Below are 13,101 nucleotides of genomic sequence, written 5' to 3'. Positions count from 1 at the left end.
TATGCACTTAGTTTATGTATGACCTTTGGCTCGAGATAAAACAGACTTGTATGGACACGGCCCTTTGTTTGCTTGAATGAAAACTATATCTAAATTATTTAAACTCGGCTTACACATTGTTATGAAATGGTGTGTGGCATGTAGGCGAAATTTTAAATGTTTAATGATTCAACAGAACCTATTGTACCTCTATTTTCCTTTATTGCTAGTCTGCGAGTCGATGCCTTGTTTTGTATACTACGATTCTGTGCTTGTATTACTCAGCTCCAATTCCTTCATTTACATAGACTAACTATTCAAAACTACTACCTCCTTAAGAAATTCTATAAATCCTATAATCTACGCCAAAACTTACTTGCGCATGTGTGAAGCTATCTGACATCTTTCAAGTTTATCAACAACAATTCATTCAAAGGAAATGTTTGAATTATTTGAGTTGTAAAAGTCGCCTGACTGAAAGGAAGTTCTCAACATGGATCAACCGAATCAGACGGAGAAGTTCCACTCGCTGCCCAACGTGCGCAAGTCGTCGGCCGTGGAGCTGGACATCAGGAGGATATTCAGCCTGTCGCTGTCGCAGATCAAGAAGCACGCGGAGTTCGCGGAATATCATCATAAGCCCTCCCCTTTTGTATGCTAGTTCACCATTCTGTACTATTTGTAGAGTAGTTAGTTTTGTTGTATTTACGAGTACCTATAGCTTCTCTATTGGCACTGCTTTGTCTTTATCGAGTACCAAGTCAAGCTGTTGCTGGTTTCTATCATGAGAAAAACAGGCTTTAACCGGTACTTCATTCGGATATTTTAGACAAAAGCTTATATTTTTGTTTTAACTTGATTTTGTAGAACATCCGCTGGATCCACGGCTACAATGCCAAAGTGGGCGTCATCAACCTGAACGACAGAGGCAGCACTACTGCCTTTTATGCCGCCGGCAACTGCGCCGTGCTCTTCAACTGGACCACCAACCAAATGAGGATACTCCAGGGTCACGTAAGATGCTTTAGATATTCATATAGGCAAATGTCAGGACTGGAACTTTTGCATTCTCATTCTTATTTAAGTTTCTTGCTAGAACTTTGTTAGCTTGAATAAATTCCAGAGGCACGTGATATCATTCATTGCATCGGACAGCCAAGGCAAGTGGCTCATCACTGCTGACTCTGGCCCCGAAAATATCCTCATAATTTGGGATAGCAGCGACTACTTCCCGCAAAAAACCATATTCCTACCACATAAAGAAACCAGACTGTCAAAAGTGGCTTTAAGTGCAGATGCAAAATATCTTTTGACTTTGGGTTACGAAGAGAAAGCGTCAATATTTTGGTGGATTTGGTCTATCGGATTAGATGAGCCACACGGTATGTTATTAAATTAATGCCTGTTTTCATCATCAATTCCTAATTTTTAAGTGACCCCTATGCTAACATTTAACAGGAATTTTGTTTTCATAGGGGTCACTTAAAAATTAGGGGTTGATGGTGAAAACGGGCATAGAACTAACATTTTTATTGCGTGCGATGCAAAGGTGCGATGTAATAACAACACATTATTTTATTTTACCGCCGTCTCACTCATGTAGGTGCAAGCCATATAGGGTCACAACATAACATGAAACAATGAAGCATCTCAATAGCGTAGATAAAGCACATTTTCTACACATAAGTAGGCACCTGCATGACTAGTATAGTAATATTCTAAGTAGGTATTATTTCTATTCTAACTCGGATAATGTATGCCTTCTTACATAATTTTTATTCTAGCGAAACTAGAAGTGGACCTACCAAAAGATTCCATCATAGCGATGGAGTTTAATCCGCACAACTCTATACAATTTTTGCTCATGACGAAGAACGACATTTGGATAGGCGTTTCAGGGGTTAGTCATTATTTATTTCGTTATGATTTGATGAACCTTCATGACGTTATTATTAAAATATCTTTTCAAATGCCTCCAGAAAGTATTTGTCATGGAACGAGGACTAATAAAAGAGACTGATGACTACGAACTCAAAATCCGCAAACCAGAAAAGAAAATACATCCTGATCTTGGGCTGCTGACCTGCTTCACCTTCGTCAAGGATACATCCCAGGTTCTGGTTGCTACGAGCAGGGGGGCAGTACTGATCTATGGGTACACTATAGAGTACCAGGAGAATGTGGACGACTCCAACTATGAGAACCTAAAATTCGTCAAAGTGTTGAAGATGGAGAAGGATAAGATTAACGTCATTAAGAGCATCGATGGGTGAGTTTTGAGACTATATTGTCATAAATTATCATCTCGACATTTACTTAAACTTTTTTCTCATTATCAACCGACTTCAAAAAAGGAGGAGGTTCTCAATTCGACCCGTATGTCATGTTTTTTTTTTACACTTTTTCTTCATTACTTTTTATAAGCTCATCATCATCATCATCATCTCAGCCATAGGACGTCCACTGCTGAACATAGGCCTCCCCCAATGCTTTCCATGTTGCCCGATTGGTAGCGGACTGCTTCCAGCGCCTTCCTGCTACCTTTATGATATCGTCGGTCCACCTTGCGGGTGGACGTCTCACGCTGCGTTTTCCGGTACGCGGCCTTCACCTTGGGAACCTTGCTGCCCCGGCCGTCAGTCGTTTTATAAGCTGGCTTTGCATTTTTTAGTTTTGTCATAACTGGCAACAACTCTGGCGAGATCCACTTCTATGACGACCAGATGAAGCTGCTGTACTGGATACATGGCTTTCAGGTGGACAGCGTCAAAGGTCTCAGCTTCAACATATCGCCGAGGAGTTATAAGATATTCGATCCGAAGTGTAAGTTGAAAAATTCAAATATTTGTTATCAAGACGACGCGACGTTGACTTTCATTCACTAAAAATGTTGTAGGTAACAAGTTATGCCCTTGTTGGGAGAAAGTGGTAATGGACGAAGACCCAGAAACAGGTATTGTGCGCCAGAAGCTTATGAAGAAGAAGATACCATCTGATGCCACTACCGAAGGAAAACCAATTGTTGTGAGAGACTTCATTGTCTGTAAGTCCATTCAAAGTTACCTAAACATTCTGTAAAATGATACAGTATTTTTTTCCATACTTTCTAATTGTTGCAGGCACGCAAAATCAAGGCGTAGGGTTTGTGGATTATGTTGTGGAGAAGAATCACATTATCTTGGATAACAAGCCTTCACACGCTCTATCAATATCGGTGCATCCAGAAAAGTAATAAAACCATATTTTACCATTATTTTCACTTTCGATCAATCTAAATGTACATTCCATCGATTTCCAGGCCCTTCCTCTGTATTGGATACGCAGACGGCATTTTAGAGTTGTTCAACTTCATCCAGCACAAGCTTTTTGTGCGAATCAACCTACGGGAACACTACAAGGTGGTCATCCCGCCCAAGGATGACTCCATCAAATGTAACTATGAAGTCAACATGCCAGAACTTTCAGTCACTTGCTTGAAGTATTCGCCCTCAGGTAGCAAAGAAGCGATCAATTTATTTGTGCGCTTAGGGAATATTTTCTATGTACAGTTTTGCTTATTTTCTAGGATTACACCTCGCATGCGGGCTCAACACCGGTGAAATCATATTCCTTGATCCTACCACCATAGAAATATTGACCCAAACTCCTTTCAAAGATACGAACCATGCGATCAAAGAGATCAACTACAGCTGCGATTCTTTAACGATGGCGTTTTCCGTAAGTGTCTTCACTTATCAAGATGTTAATGGAAAATTTTAATTGGAGTTAACCGAAATAGTAACAATTTCAGGATACGAGTAGAACAGTCGGAGTCTACAAGTATGACTGCGACAAGTTTGTTTGGAACTTTGTTGGAAAGCACAGAGCGCATTACAAGAATGTGACCGCAGTGTTCTTTTTGCCGGAGAGAAATTTTGATGGGGAATATAAACTTCTATCTTTGGGCGCTGATCGCATCATGGTAAATTTTAAAGCCTGATCCGATCTAATCATATTCCATAACATTTGGGCATTGTGATAAATTATTGTCTTTGGCTATAGGTGGAATATGACGTAGGGCAGAGTTCTGATGAATACCTAGAAGTGTTTAGTTTGGACAGGATGGAGCAAACGGCTGTGCCTCTCACGGGAATTAATTGGCCAGTACCACCGGGTCTAGATCAAGTTGAATATCGCCCAAATCTGCCTACTATTCTCATAGCCAATGATGAGGTAAGTTTCTCATCATCCTTGTTATTGTCTTGATGATAAACAGCACATTAACAACGTAAATTCTACTGCAGAATAAGTACAAAATCATCAACTATTCGACGACGATGACGATGGCGACGGTGTTAGGTCCACGATATGAGCACCCCGTGTCCCGCATGCAGCTTATCTCGCGAAAGGAGGAGGAGGAAGTGCTGCAATACCTTGTGTTTGCCACCAAGAATGTCATAGGCATGCAGAAGATGCCGCTCGATGGCAACCCGTGGAAACATGTCGGACTGCTTGGACATCCTTTGCAGGTTCATTCTAGATTTCTTTTGTTTTTATAGCACGTGACGTAAGGATCTTACTGGCTGTTTAAATTCCAGGTTATCGGCATGTGTTTCCGCGAAGATACCGGCACACTCTTCACTATTGGATCCAAAGATAGTTGCATGTATCAATGGGCTGCCAATTATAGGAAAGTATTGACTATTGCCGATTAAATTTAAAGTTACAGATTGCGACTTATGATAGTGATAATAAATAGCATATCAACATACTTTTAGCGATACGTAACTTATTTGCCGGAACTATGATGTCACCATAATGCAAAGCATATATTTTTAGCCAAGCACGTCTTACTTATTTTGTTATTTTTTCTTACTTTTTAGATCGGTAGAAACAACAACCAAGCTAGGAGGAGGCGACTTAGACCCGTACTATTGTTTGATCGAGAACGGCAGACCCGGCTGGCTGTTCCAGGAGATTAGAGACCTGTTCTACTACATCCAGATCCTGTGCCAGGGCACCTTTTCACCAGCTGTGAGGCGGGTCAAGGACTACATTCCAATTGACTCGCTTCCCGATCTTATGAGGGCTTTGGGATTCTTCCCTACTGAGTATGAGGTGCATGTTGTGGTCCTGGTCCTTGCATATTGTAGTAGCGTTACGCATGTTACGTGTTATAAATTAAAAATTAATGACACTTGGCTTTTTGTAATGCTGAGCTTCTGCATGAATTACTATCAAAATACCTACGGATTTCTATCCGCCCACTCTTTGTTGCTTATCTGTTGCTGTCTGGTTATTTCGGTTATGTGAACTAATACATTAAGAGCCATTTTACATTTTCGTGCGAATTTCTAAGATTTTGGAAGCATGAATTACTATCTTAAGCAACACCCAGAGATTATTTAATAACTGCGAAAGATAGGTCAATCCTTGGTGTTGACCATTAATGAAACGGATTTACTAAAACTCTTTTGCTTAATTCACAGTGCCCCATCTCCCACAACCATTTTACGGAAAAATTGCCGCAGACTCATTTTCAAAGTCCTGTATCTATTATTTATGCTCATATAATAAGCTTAAAAATATATAGTAATCATCGGACATATATTCTTGTAGTCCATTAATGAAATAGATTCTTGAATTTCATTACCATTATTGAGTAAAATATAAAAATAATTTGGCAAATTTGAAGATTAACGTCACATTTTGATCGTGGTTTTTGGTTTAAAAACACAGCAATAACTGCAATACAAGTATCCCAAAATAAAGAATATTCATTGAAGAATTGATTTCTACAGTTATTGTTTAAATATTAGTAACCACTTTGTCAAAATATTGATGTGAATATCAGTATAAATTACAATGCGCAAGCCGACATCGATTAGTATGGCGCGAGCGCCCGTCAAGGCAGGACCTGTGTCATTTTTCCCGCCGTGACGTTTACGTGCGTTCGTGTCGTAAAGCGGTGATTTGTACGGCGACCAAATACATTTGATACTATGCCGAGAGGCTGTTTCGAGTCGGCCGGCCGAGCAGAAATTGAAATGATGAATTTTAATTTCTTTGACGGATCTGGGTGTAACTATGTATAATAATATGTAGGTACCATGTATTTAATTTAATAAATAATTATAAAAAAGAATATCCATTATGCGAGCACCACACAAGCATATTAGTTGCCTACTTTTGGACTAGATGGCGCTGTGAAATTGTCCAAAGATTTGTTTATTGATTTATCCGCTTTGAGTTTTGTTTCGTGAAGAAGAAAAAGAAGCGTTTTGTTTCGAGAGGGAAGCTTTGTTGTTAAATCTATACTAATAAAAGAGGAAAGATTTAATTGTTTGTTTGTTTGGAGGCAATTCGAAAAAAAATTCTTTCACGATTTAGAATCCTAATTTTTTTCTATGTAGGCTATAAAATATTTTCAAAAACTTTAGTCCAAAATCTTTGATAAAATTCGACGTTTAATAAACAAATTAGATAACATATTAATACTTTTTTTTCAGTACGATTTTAGTACTTGTTTTTCACAAATTCTACGATTTAACTAAACTTCTAGTGTTTATATTTTATGCATAATTTATTAACTTCTAAAATATACATTTATCCTATTGATAGATGACGTGCTTCGTATTTTATTAAAATTATTACCTGACTAGGTTAAAAAGGTGTGGAATGCTATTTTGGGGATAACTTGGTTCCATAGAAATATAGAGAGATGCTAAGCTTGCAAATAAATGATTTTATTATTATTTATATCATTATTATAAGTAATGCGCTGAGTTCGAAACTCAGTGTCGTATCAGAAATTCACACACACAAAGAAATCAAATTATGTGCTCATTATCCACTGTGGTATCAGTATTCAACATTCGAATAATCTTTAGTACTATGCAAGCAATATAAACTGTTTACATAATGACGTCGCTACTGTCATCATTGCTTTCACAAGCAATATGTTCCAATTTGTCCCTTGACACATTTCCCTTTAGTTTCTGTGATCTGTGCTTGTTTCTAAGTTGATATCAATGAAATATTCCTTAGTACTTTTGATTTAATTTTTTTTTTGACACGTGTTTGAAAAATCAAGGTCAGATTACAATAAAATAACAAGTGAAAACGTAACATTGCATTGCAACTCGCAATTTCGCAATATTGATGAGGAGATTCCATTGGAAAGTCTATATTCATTCCTAGGATTCCCCTAACACCATCAAATTCAAGAGAATTCAAGAGAGTGCAGTTTCCCATCTCATGCTTAGGGACCACGGTTTAAAATAGTGTGGTTGCATAGAGCCTGCAACGGGCAACCGCGTGCGCAGCTGCTCATACTAATTTTCGATTCCAAATCAAGTGTTGGCGCCCTCACGAGTTTTAGCGGAGTTCCATATGGTAGCGGGAGTAGACTTAATGGAAATCTATGCTTCTCCGACGACCAGTTGTATGTGGAATACTCCAGAGTATGCGCACACAATGCCTGGTGATTTTAGCACCTGAAGGAAAAACAAAAAACATTGTTTACAAAGAAATCTGCGGCAGGTGTAGTGTTTTAATTTTGTTTTAGAAAGATCTCATAATTTTGTAAGAATTCTAATATTTAAACATAATAATTTGTAGATTTTATATCAAAAAATATTATAATCATTTAACAAAATTAATTTTCTTAGAATATTTTAATTCTATTAGAACCATTTTCCACTTCATCGCAGAAGAAGTCGCGGGCAAAAAGCTAGTATGAAATATGTAGTATTGCCCGCGGCTTCACCCGCTTGAAATTTAGTTTGTCACAGATCGTCATAAATTATAGCCTATACATTGCTATTCTGGTCGACGCCAGGGATGGATGAGCGTCGCTGTCGCTGGCGACACACGGTGGTCCCGATTTAATAAAACATGGACATTGATGCTAGAAGCACGAAATTTTTTTTGATGATTACTGCTATGATAACTAATAAGGCAAAAAAATATTACAGTCCTACGACGTCTATTTCGTAGTAAAAAAAAATATATAGATATTTTTTGTATGGAAGAAATTACGTTTCTGTAAATTTTTCGAAATTCTGAAACGATGTCAAGATGCCGATCACACATGTTATAAAACAAGTGATTCTGAGTATTTCATGCGAAGATACTTGTCACTTATCTCTGCGTACTTTTGAGTTATCGAGGGTTGAAAAATCGATTTTTTATATTAAATATTTCCACGAAAAATTGCCAAAATTACAATATGGTGTATAAGGGACACCTTTGATGACACATAACAACGACTCGCACTCGCGCGCGCTCTTATGCATCAGCTTTTAATAAAATAAAATAAAAAATTAAGGGAAATACTTAATACAATGTTGTATGTATAGGTCCGCTGGCCGTCAAAAAGTAGCTTATACGAGAGGTTGCCCAATTTACAATATGTCCATCATTGATAACTCACACAAATATCATCTCTCTCTGAAGGATAACAAGTTTTTTTTGTTTCCAGAAGCTTTTGATAGGATGGAAGCTCATAAATACTCTCTGAAGTGAGAATGAATCTCAAATTGCGATATTGCCATTTTGTCAAATTACATGATGTAACTAGCGCTAACGTTTATCTTCAGGTAGACACAGTTTTAAGTTAAAAGATTGTCTACTATTTCACACTGTTCTTCGTTTTGGAACAGTACTTTGATTATAGGTAGCTAGTCGCTAATTTGGTTTTGTTAGACTCTTTCAGTTTAGCACATAAAGCGTAAACTAATTCCTCCTCAGAATGATCTAAAAGTGTTAGAGAGCGCCTCTTCTTCTGCAGAAGAAGAATTTTGCATACATCTTCAAAAGGTTTTAGTCTTTCAAATCTTCAATAGTAGACAATCTTTTAACTTAAAACTGTGTCTACCTGAAGATAAACGTTAGCGCTAGTTACATCATGTAATTTGTCAAAATGGCAATATCGCAATTTGAGATTCATTCTCGCTTCAGAGAGTATTTATGGGCTTCCATCCTATCAAGAGCTTCTGGAAACAAAAAAATACTTGTTATCCTTCAGAGAGAGATGATATTTGTGTGAGCTATCAATGATAGACATATTGTAAATTGGGCAACCTCTCGTATAAGCTACTTTTTGACGGCCAGCGGACCTATACATACAACGTTGTATTAAGTATTTCCCTTAATTATTTTTTTTTATTTTAGTAAAAGTTCATGCATACGAGCGCGCGCGAGTGCGAGTCGTTGTTATGTGTCATCAAAGGTGTCCCTTATACACCATATTGTAATTCTGGCAATTTTTTGTGGAAATATTTAATATAAAAAAATCGATTTTTCAACCCTCGATAACTCAAAAGTACGCAGAGATAAGTGACAAGTATCTTCGCATGAAATACACAGAATCACTTGTTTTATAACATGTGTGATCGGCATCTTGACATCGTTAAAGGATTTCGAAAAATTGACAGAAACGTAATTTCATCCATACAAAAAATATGTATATATTTTTTTTTACTACGAAATAGACGTCGTATGATTATAATATTTTTTTGCCTTATTAGTTATCATAGCAGTAACCATCAAAAAAATTTTCGTGCCTCTAGCATCAATGTCCATGTTTTATTAAATCGGGACCACTGTGCGACAGGGTCTTCTGGTTCAGGGTTCATGGCGTAGGTCTCAGGCAAAATGAAATCCACTCGTAGAAATTAATAATCTCAGTGTATTCACGAAAATAATTACACACAGCACAGCAGAGTCGTATCGGAACTGAGTGAACCAAAGGACTTGCGATAGGAACGTCCGACCCGAGTGATAGTTGAACACAGACTGGCTAGTACTGCTGTACTGTACTGTAAAGTTTCATCAAAATCTGTTCAGTAGTTTTTGCGTGAAAATGTAACAAACATCCAGACATCCACACAAACTTTCGTATTTATAATATTAGTAAGACTAGTAAGAAGTAAGATAGTAACTAAGATGAATTATTTTAGTTATTTGTTTACTGATAATAATATTTATTTATTTATTTCTTAGCTCTGTCTGATAATGGATCTGGAGGAGATGCAATGGCCACCTCCGTAACAAAACAATAGAACCCTATGGAGTTAGGGCTTGTGTGATTCGCCTTGACGAATATTTCGTATCCAGGGTCCGATGATGAAGCTGTAAGGGGGCAGATTTTTTTTTCACTATGTGACTGTCTTTATTTTGTACTTAATATATATTTTACATTATTATACCTATTCGTGTTTCATTATTCGTATCCAGGGTCCGATGATGGAGCCGGAAGGGGGCAGATTTTTTTTCGCTATGTGACTGTCTTTATTTTGTACTTAATATTATATATTTTACATATTATACCTATTCGTGTTTCATTATGAATCGAAATATAAAAGACTTAATAAACTCTATTAAAATTTTAAATTAATTTATCAAGTTTGAATACCTCATTCTACCTTAAAATTAATAACTTAAATCAAGTCTTAATACGGTCACGGCTCAAGATTTTTTTGTCCATTTCAGCGTTCTTTTTACTCTTTTGACGTTGCGTTGACAGCTTTTACCTAAATTCGCGCGGAATATTTTTGTGAAATGGCTCTTAATCAATGCCATACCTAGGATTAACTTTTTTTTTATAGATTATTTTCTAATTTTTTTAAGAACTCAGTACTTCTTCTTATGACTTTAGACTTAAACTAATGTGTCTATTCATCTATTATTATTCTTTCAGGTTGAAAACCTTATCGTAGAAGCGAAGTACAAAGTGTACCAGAGGCACCCATCAACGGAGATCGACTTCGAGGAGTTTGTGAAGTTGTACCTGAACCACCGGCCGGCGTTTGGAGACAGCTTCAAGCGCCTGCGTGCAGCCTTCCAGCACTTCGCCACTTTCAACAATGATGTCTACGTGATGCATCGAGACGACTTCGTGGATATGCTCGCTGGATTTGGTAAGCCGATTATTTCGTTCGTAGCTTGCATGCACAAGTGTTTCGGTGAAGACGACGGCAGTTAGACACTGTGTCATCTTTACTTGTATGTGTAATAAGAGCTAATTCGCAACAAAATGGATGATTTGCTTTTTAGTCACTTATCAAATGCGCATCTTTAGACACAGCTGTATATCAGTAGACATTGGTTTCATTTTTATTTATAATAAGACAAAATTATTATTCCAATTAAACATTAAAATTTACAGGTGAATGTTTCCCTCATACTTTGTCCTGGTATTTGCTGTCAATCCTCTCTGGCCACAGCTTCGAAGATAGAGCAGCAATGCCAGAAAGTGATTTTTCTTTTTTACCCGAGGTACTGTCCCGTTTTTTTTTAATAAAATAGCTCAAGTGCGCATGCTTGTTACAGCTTTTGTAAAAATATTTTTTTTTTTACAGGAAATAACATTCAGTGATCTCGTGACAAACATAATAGGCATAACAGAAGTGGACAATATATCAGAACAGTTCTCTACCAAAGATTCCTATGGTTCACAGCAAACTGCATCATCAGTGGATTCAGAGGAAAAATCATACTAATTTCTGTAATGCTATCTCATAAATTTTTATTAATAATTTGTATTGTCCTATCATAAATTATAAAACATTTTTTTTAATAAAATTAACAGTTTTAATTTGTCTGTCATTTCGCAACTGCACTACATTCATCAGATAAGTATAGAACACAATTAGAAGTAGGTACACAACCTACTTTGAGGTCAATAAAATGTGTACAGCTCATATTTGGTTACAATTTCAGGTTCTTAATTAAGGTAATTTTAGGTCACATTTTAAAGTAACTATTTACAATAGATGTCATTATCCAAGATGTAATGGGAATGGCAAGCAAGTGTTACTTGATAACATTTTCAAGTTTCATAAGGTACAAGCAAAGGAAAATATTATTTTGAATAAAATTATTTGTATTACTTCAGCCTTTTGGAACATAAAAAAACTGCTGCAGTAATGAGCTAATAATCCTTCCTCCTTTGTACCCTGTACATAGCAAGAAGTACAATATATGTAGTTTTCAGAAACTATTAAATACATACTGTTAATTTCCAAGAACATTCACCAAATACACCTTAAAAATCTACCTAATTTAAGTAACATACAATTGTACACTTTTCAAACCGGCAGTATCAACCAAACTAAATGCAAGCTTATAAATAAAACTTCACAGCACACCACTGTTCAAAACATCACAACCAACTACAAAGATAGTCAGTTTTAGTAGTCCTTATCATTGTTTATTTACAATTTATTGCAATTAACTCACTACCTGAATTACACTCAATCAGTTTTTAACCGCTTTGCTGGAGTTGTTGTACCACTGCTCTGTGAATTTGAGTCTTCAGAGAAATTCATATGGGTCGAGGTGAAATCTGTTGGACCCTGAGAGTCGCTGACTGTAGAAAAACCTGAAAAATAACACAATCTGTAATGGCGACGAAGTTTTAGGGAATACCAGTCAATGGAAAGATAGCTATATTTTGTTTACTTACAAGTGTTAGAGTCCTCTGCCATACCGAAGTTTGAATTAGAAGAGTCATGAACCTTTTTTGGCGTCAAAGTATTTTCCTTATTTTCTCGTTTGGCCGCGTGTTTTTTCTTTTGCTCATTAGTTGATATGGGGACCCATTTGTAGATTTTCATAGTGGTTTCGCCTATTGTGACCCATTTCTTCTCCCTGATAGTAAACATAATGTGTAATTGTATCATAAATAGGTAAACCATTTTTATTAAACTATTTAAAACTAAGTGAAATTATGTCTTACCAATGGCGAACTTTTTCAACAGCTTGCATGACTCTTTTGATGTCATCTTTTACTCGGTTTCTGGTCTCGGCACGGACGGAACGAGACATTTTATGTGTTATTATTAATCACAAGACTAATTGCGGGAAATGTAATTGAATAACTTGCAAAATAAGTAAATAATCTCTTTCAAAAGTCACAAGCACACCGTTCGTATGCCAAATGCCAAACGCTGCTGCTCCGTCCGTCGCTAATCCGCCATTATATCATTCAATGATAACTCAAAAATGCATTCAATTGAAAAAAATCGATTCCAAATGAACTTAAACATCTTAATCATGTAAGACTACATCAAGAAAACCATATTGCATTAATTTCAATGTCCTATTTCGGAATTCAGCAGTAATTTTAGAAATTGGTCC

At 36.6% G+C, this 13,101-nt stretch overlaps 2 protein-coding genes across 2 annotated transcripts; one reads left to right on the top strand and one right to left on the bottom strand.

Annotated features, from left to right (window-relative positions):
* Positions 1–457: 457 nt before the first annotated feature.
* On the top strand, positions 458–11,535 carry LOC135071632 (cilia- and flagella-associated protein 251-like). Its single transcript, XM_063965394.1, has 18 exons — positions 458–631; positions 847–993; positions 1,103–1,361; positions 1,764–1,879; positions 1,959–2,248; positions 2,651–2,802; positions 2,876–3,022; positions 3,099–3,207; positions 3,278–3,471; positions 3,545–3,696; positions 3,770–3,940; positions 4,021–4,191; positions 4,263–4,487; positions 4,557–4,645; positions 4,839–5,076; positions 10,661–10,880; positions 11,129–11,238; positions 11,322–11,535. The coding sequence occupies exons 1-18, from the start codon at positions 473–475 to the stop codon at positions 11,460–11,462; spliced, it is 3,090 nt and encodes a 1,029-aa protein (XP_063821464.1). The 5' UTR covers positions 458–472; the 3' UTR covers positions 11,463–11,535.
* Positions 11,530–12,925, bottom strand: LOC135071631 (B-cell CLL/lymphoma 7 protein family member A). The gene is made up of 3 exons (XM_063965393.1): positions 12,701–12,925; positions 12,428–12,612; positions 11,530–12,343 (listed from the first exon to the last, which is right to left on the bottom strand). Exons 1-3 carry the CDS (start codon positions 12,787–12,789, stop codon positions 12,216–12,218), a joined length of 402 nt encoding a protein of 133 aa, XP_063821463.1. The 5' UTR covers positions 12,790–12,925; the 3' UTR covers positions 11,530–12,215.
* Between the last annotated feature and the right edge of the window lie 176 nt (positions 12,926–13,101).

Source organism: Ostrinia nubilalis, chromosome 5 (assembly GCF_963855985.1).
Source record: "Ostrinia nubilalis chromosome 5, ilOstNubi1.1, whole genome shotgun sequence".
NCBI classification, from domain to species: Eukaryota; Metazoa; Arthropoda; class Insecta; order Lepidoptera; family Crambidae; genus Ostrinia; species Ostrinia nubilalis.
Note: the sequence above shows the minus strand (reverse complement) of the source record. Positions and strands in the feature narration are given on the sequence as shown.

Bases quoted from the DNA above. Each gene is read 5' to 3' on its own strand.
- LOC135071632 (XM_063965394.1), top strand. From the start codon at position 473: ATGGATCAACCGAATCAGACGGAGAAGTTCCACTCGCTGCCCAACGTG. The intron at 994-1,102 runs GTAAGATGCTTT...AATAAATTCCAG, and splicing joins TGAGGATACTCCAGGGTCAC to AGGCACGTGATATCATTCAT. The intron at 4,192-4,262 runs GTAAGTTTCTCA...ATTCTACTGCAG, and splicing joins TTCTCATAGCCAATGATGAG to AATAAGTACAAAATCATCAA.
- LOC135071631 (XM_063965393.1), bottom strand. From the start codon at position 12,789: ATGTCTCGTTCCGTCCGTGCCGAGACCAGAAACCGAGTAAAAGATGAC. The intron at 12,613-12,700 runs GTAAGACATAAT...GTTTACTATCAG, and splicing joins GTTGAAAAAGTTCGCCATTG to GGAGAAGAAATGGGTCACAA. The intron at 12,344-12,427 runs GTAAGTAAACAA...GTTATTTTTCAG, and splicing joins GGCAGAGGACTCTAACACTT to GTTTTTCTACAGTCAGCGAC.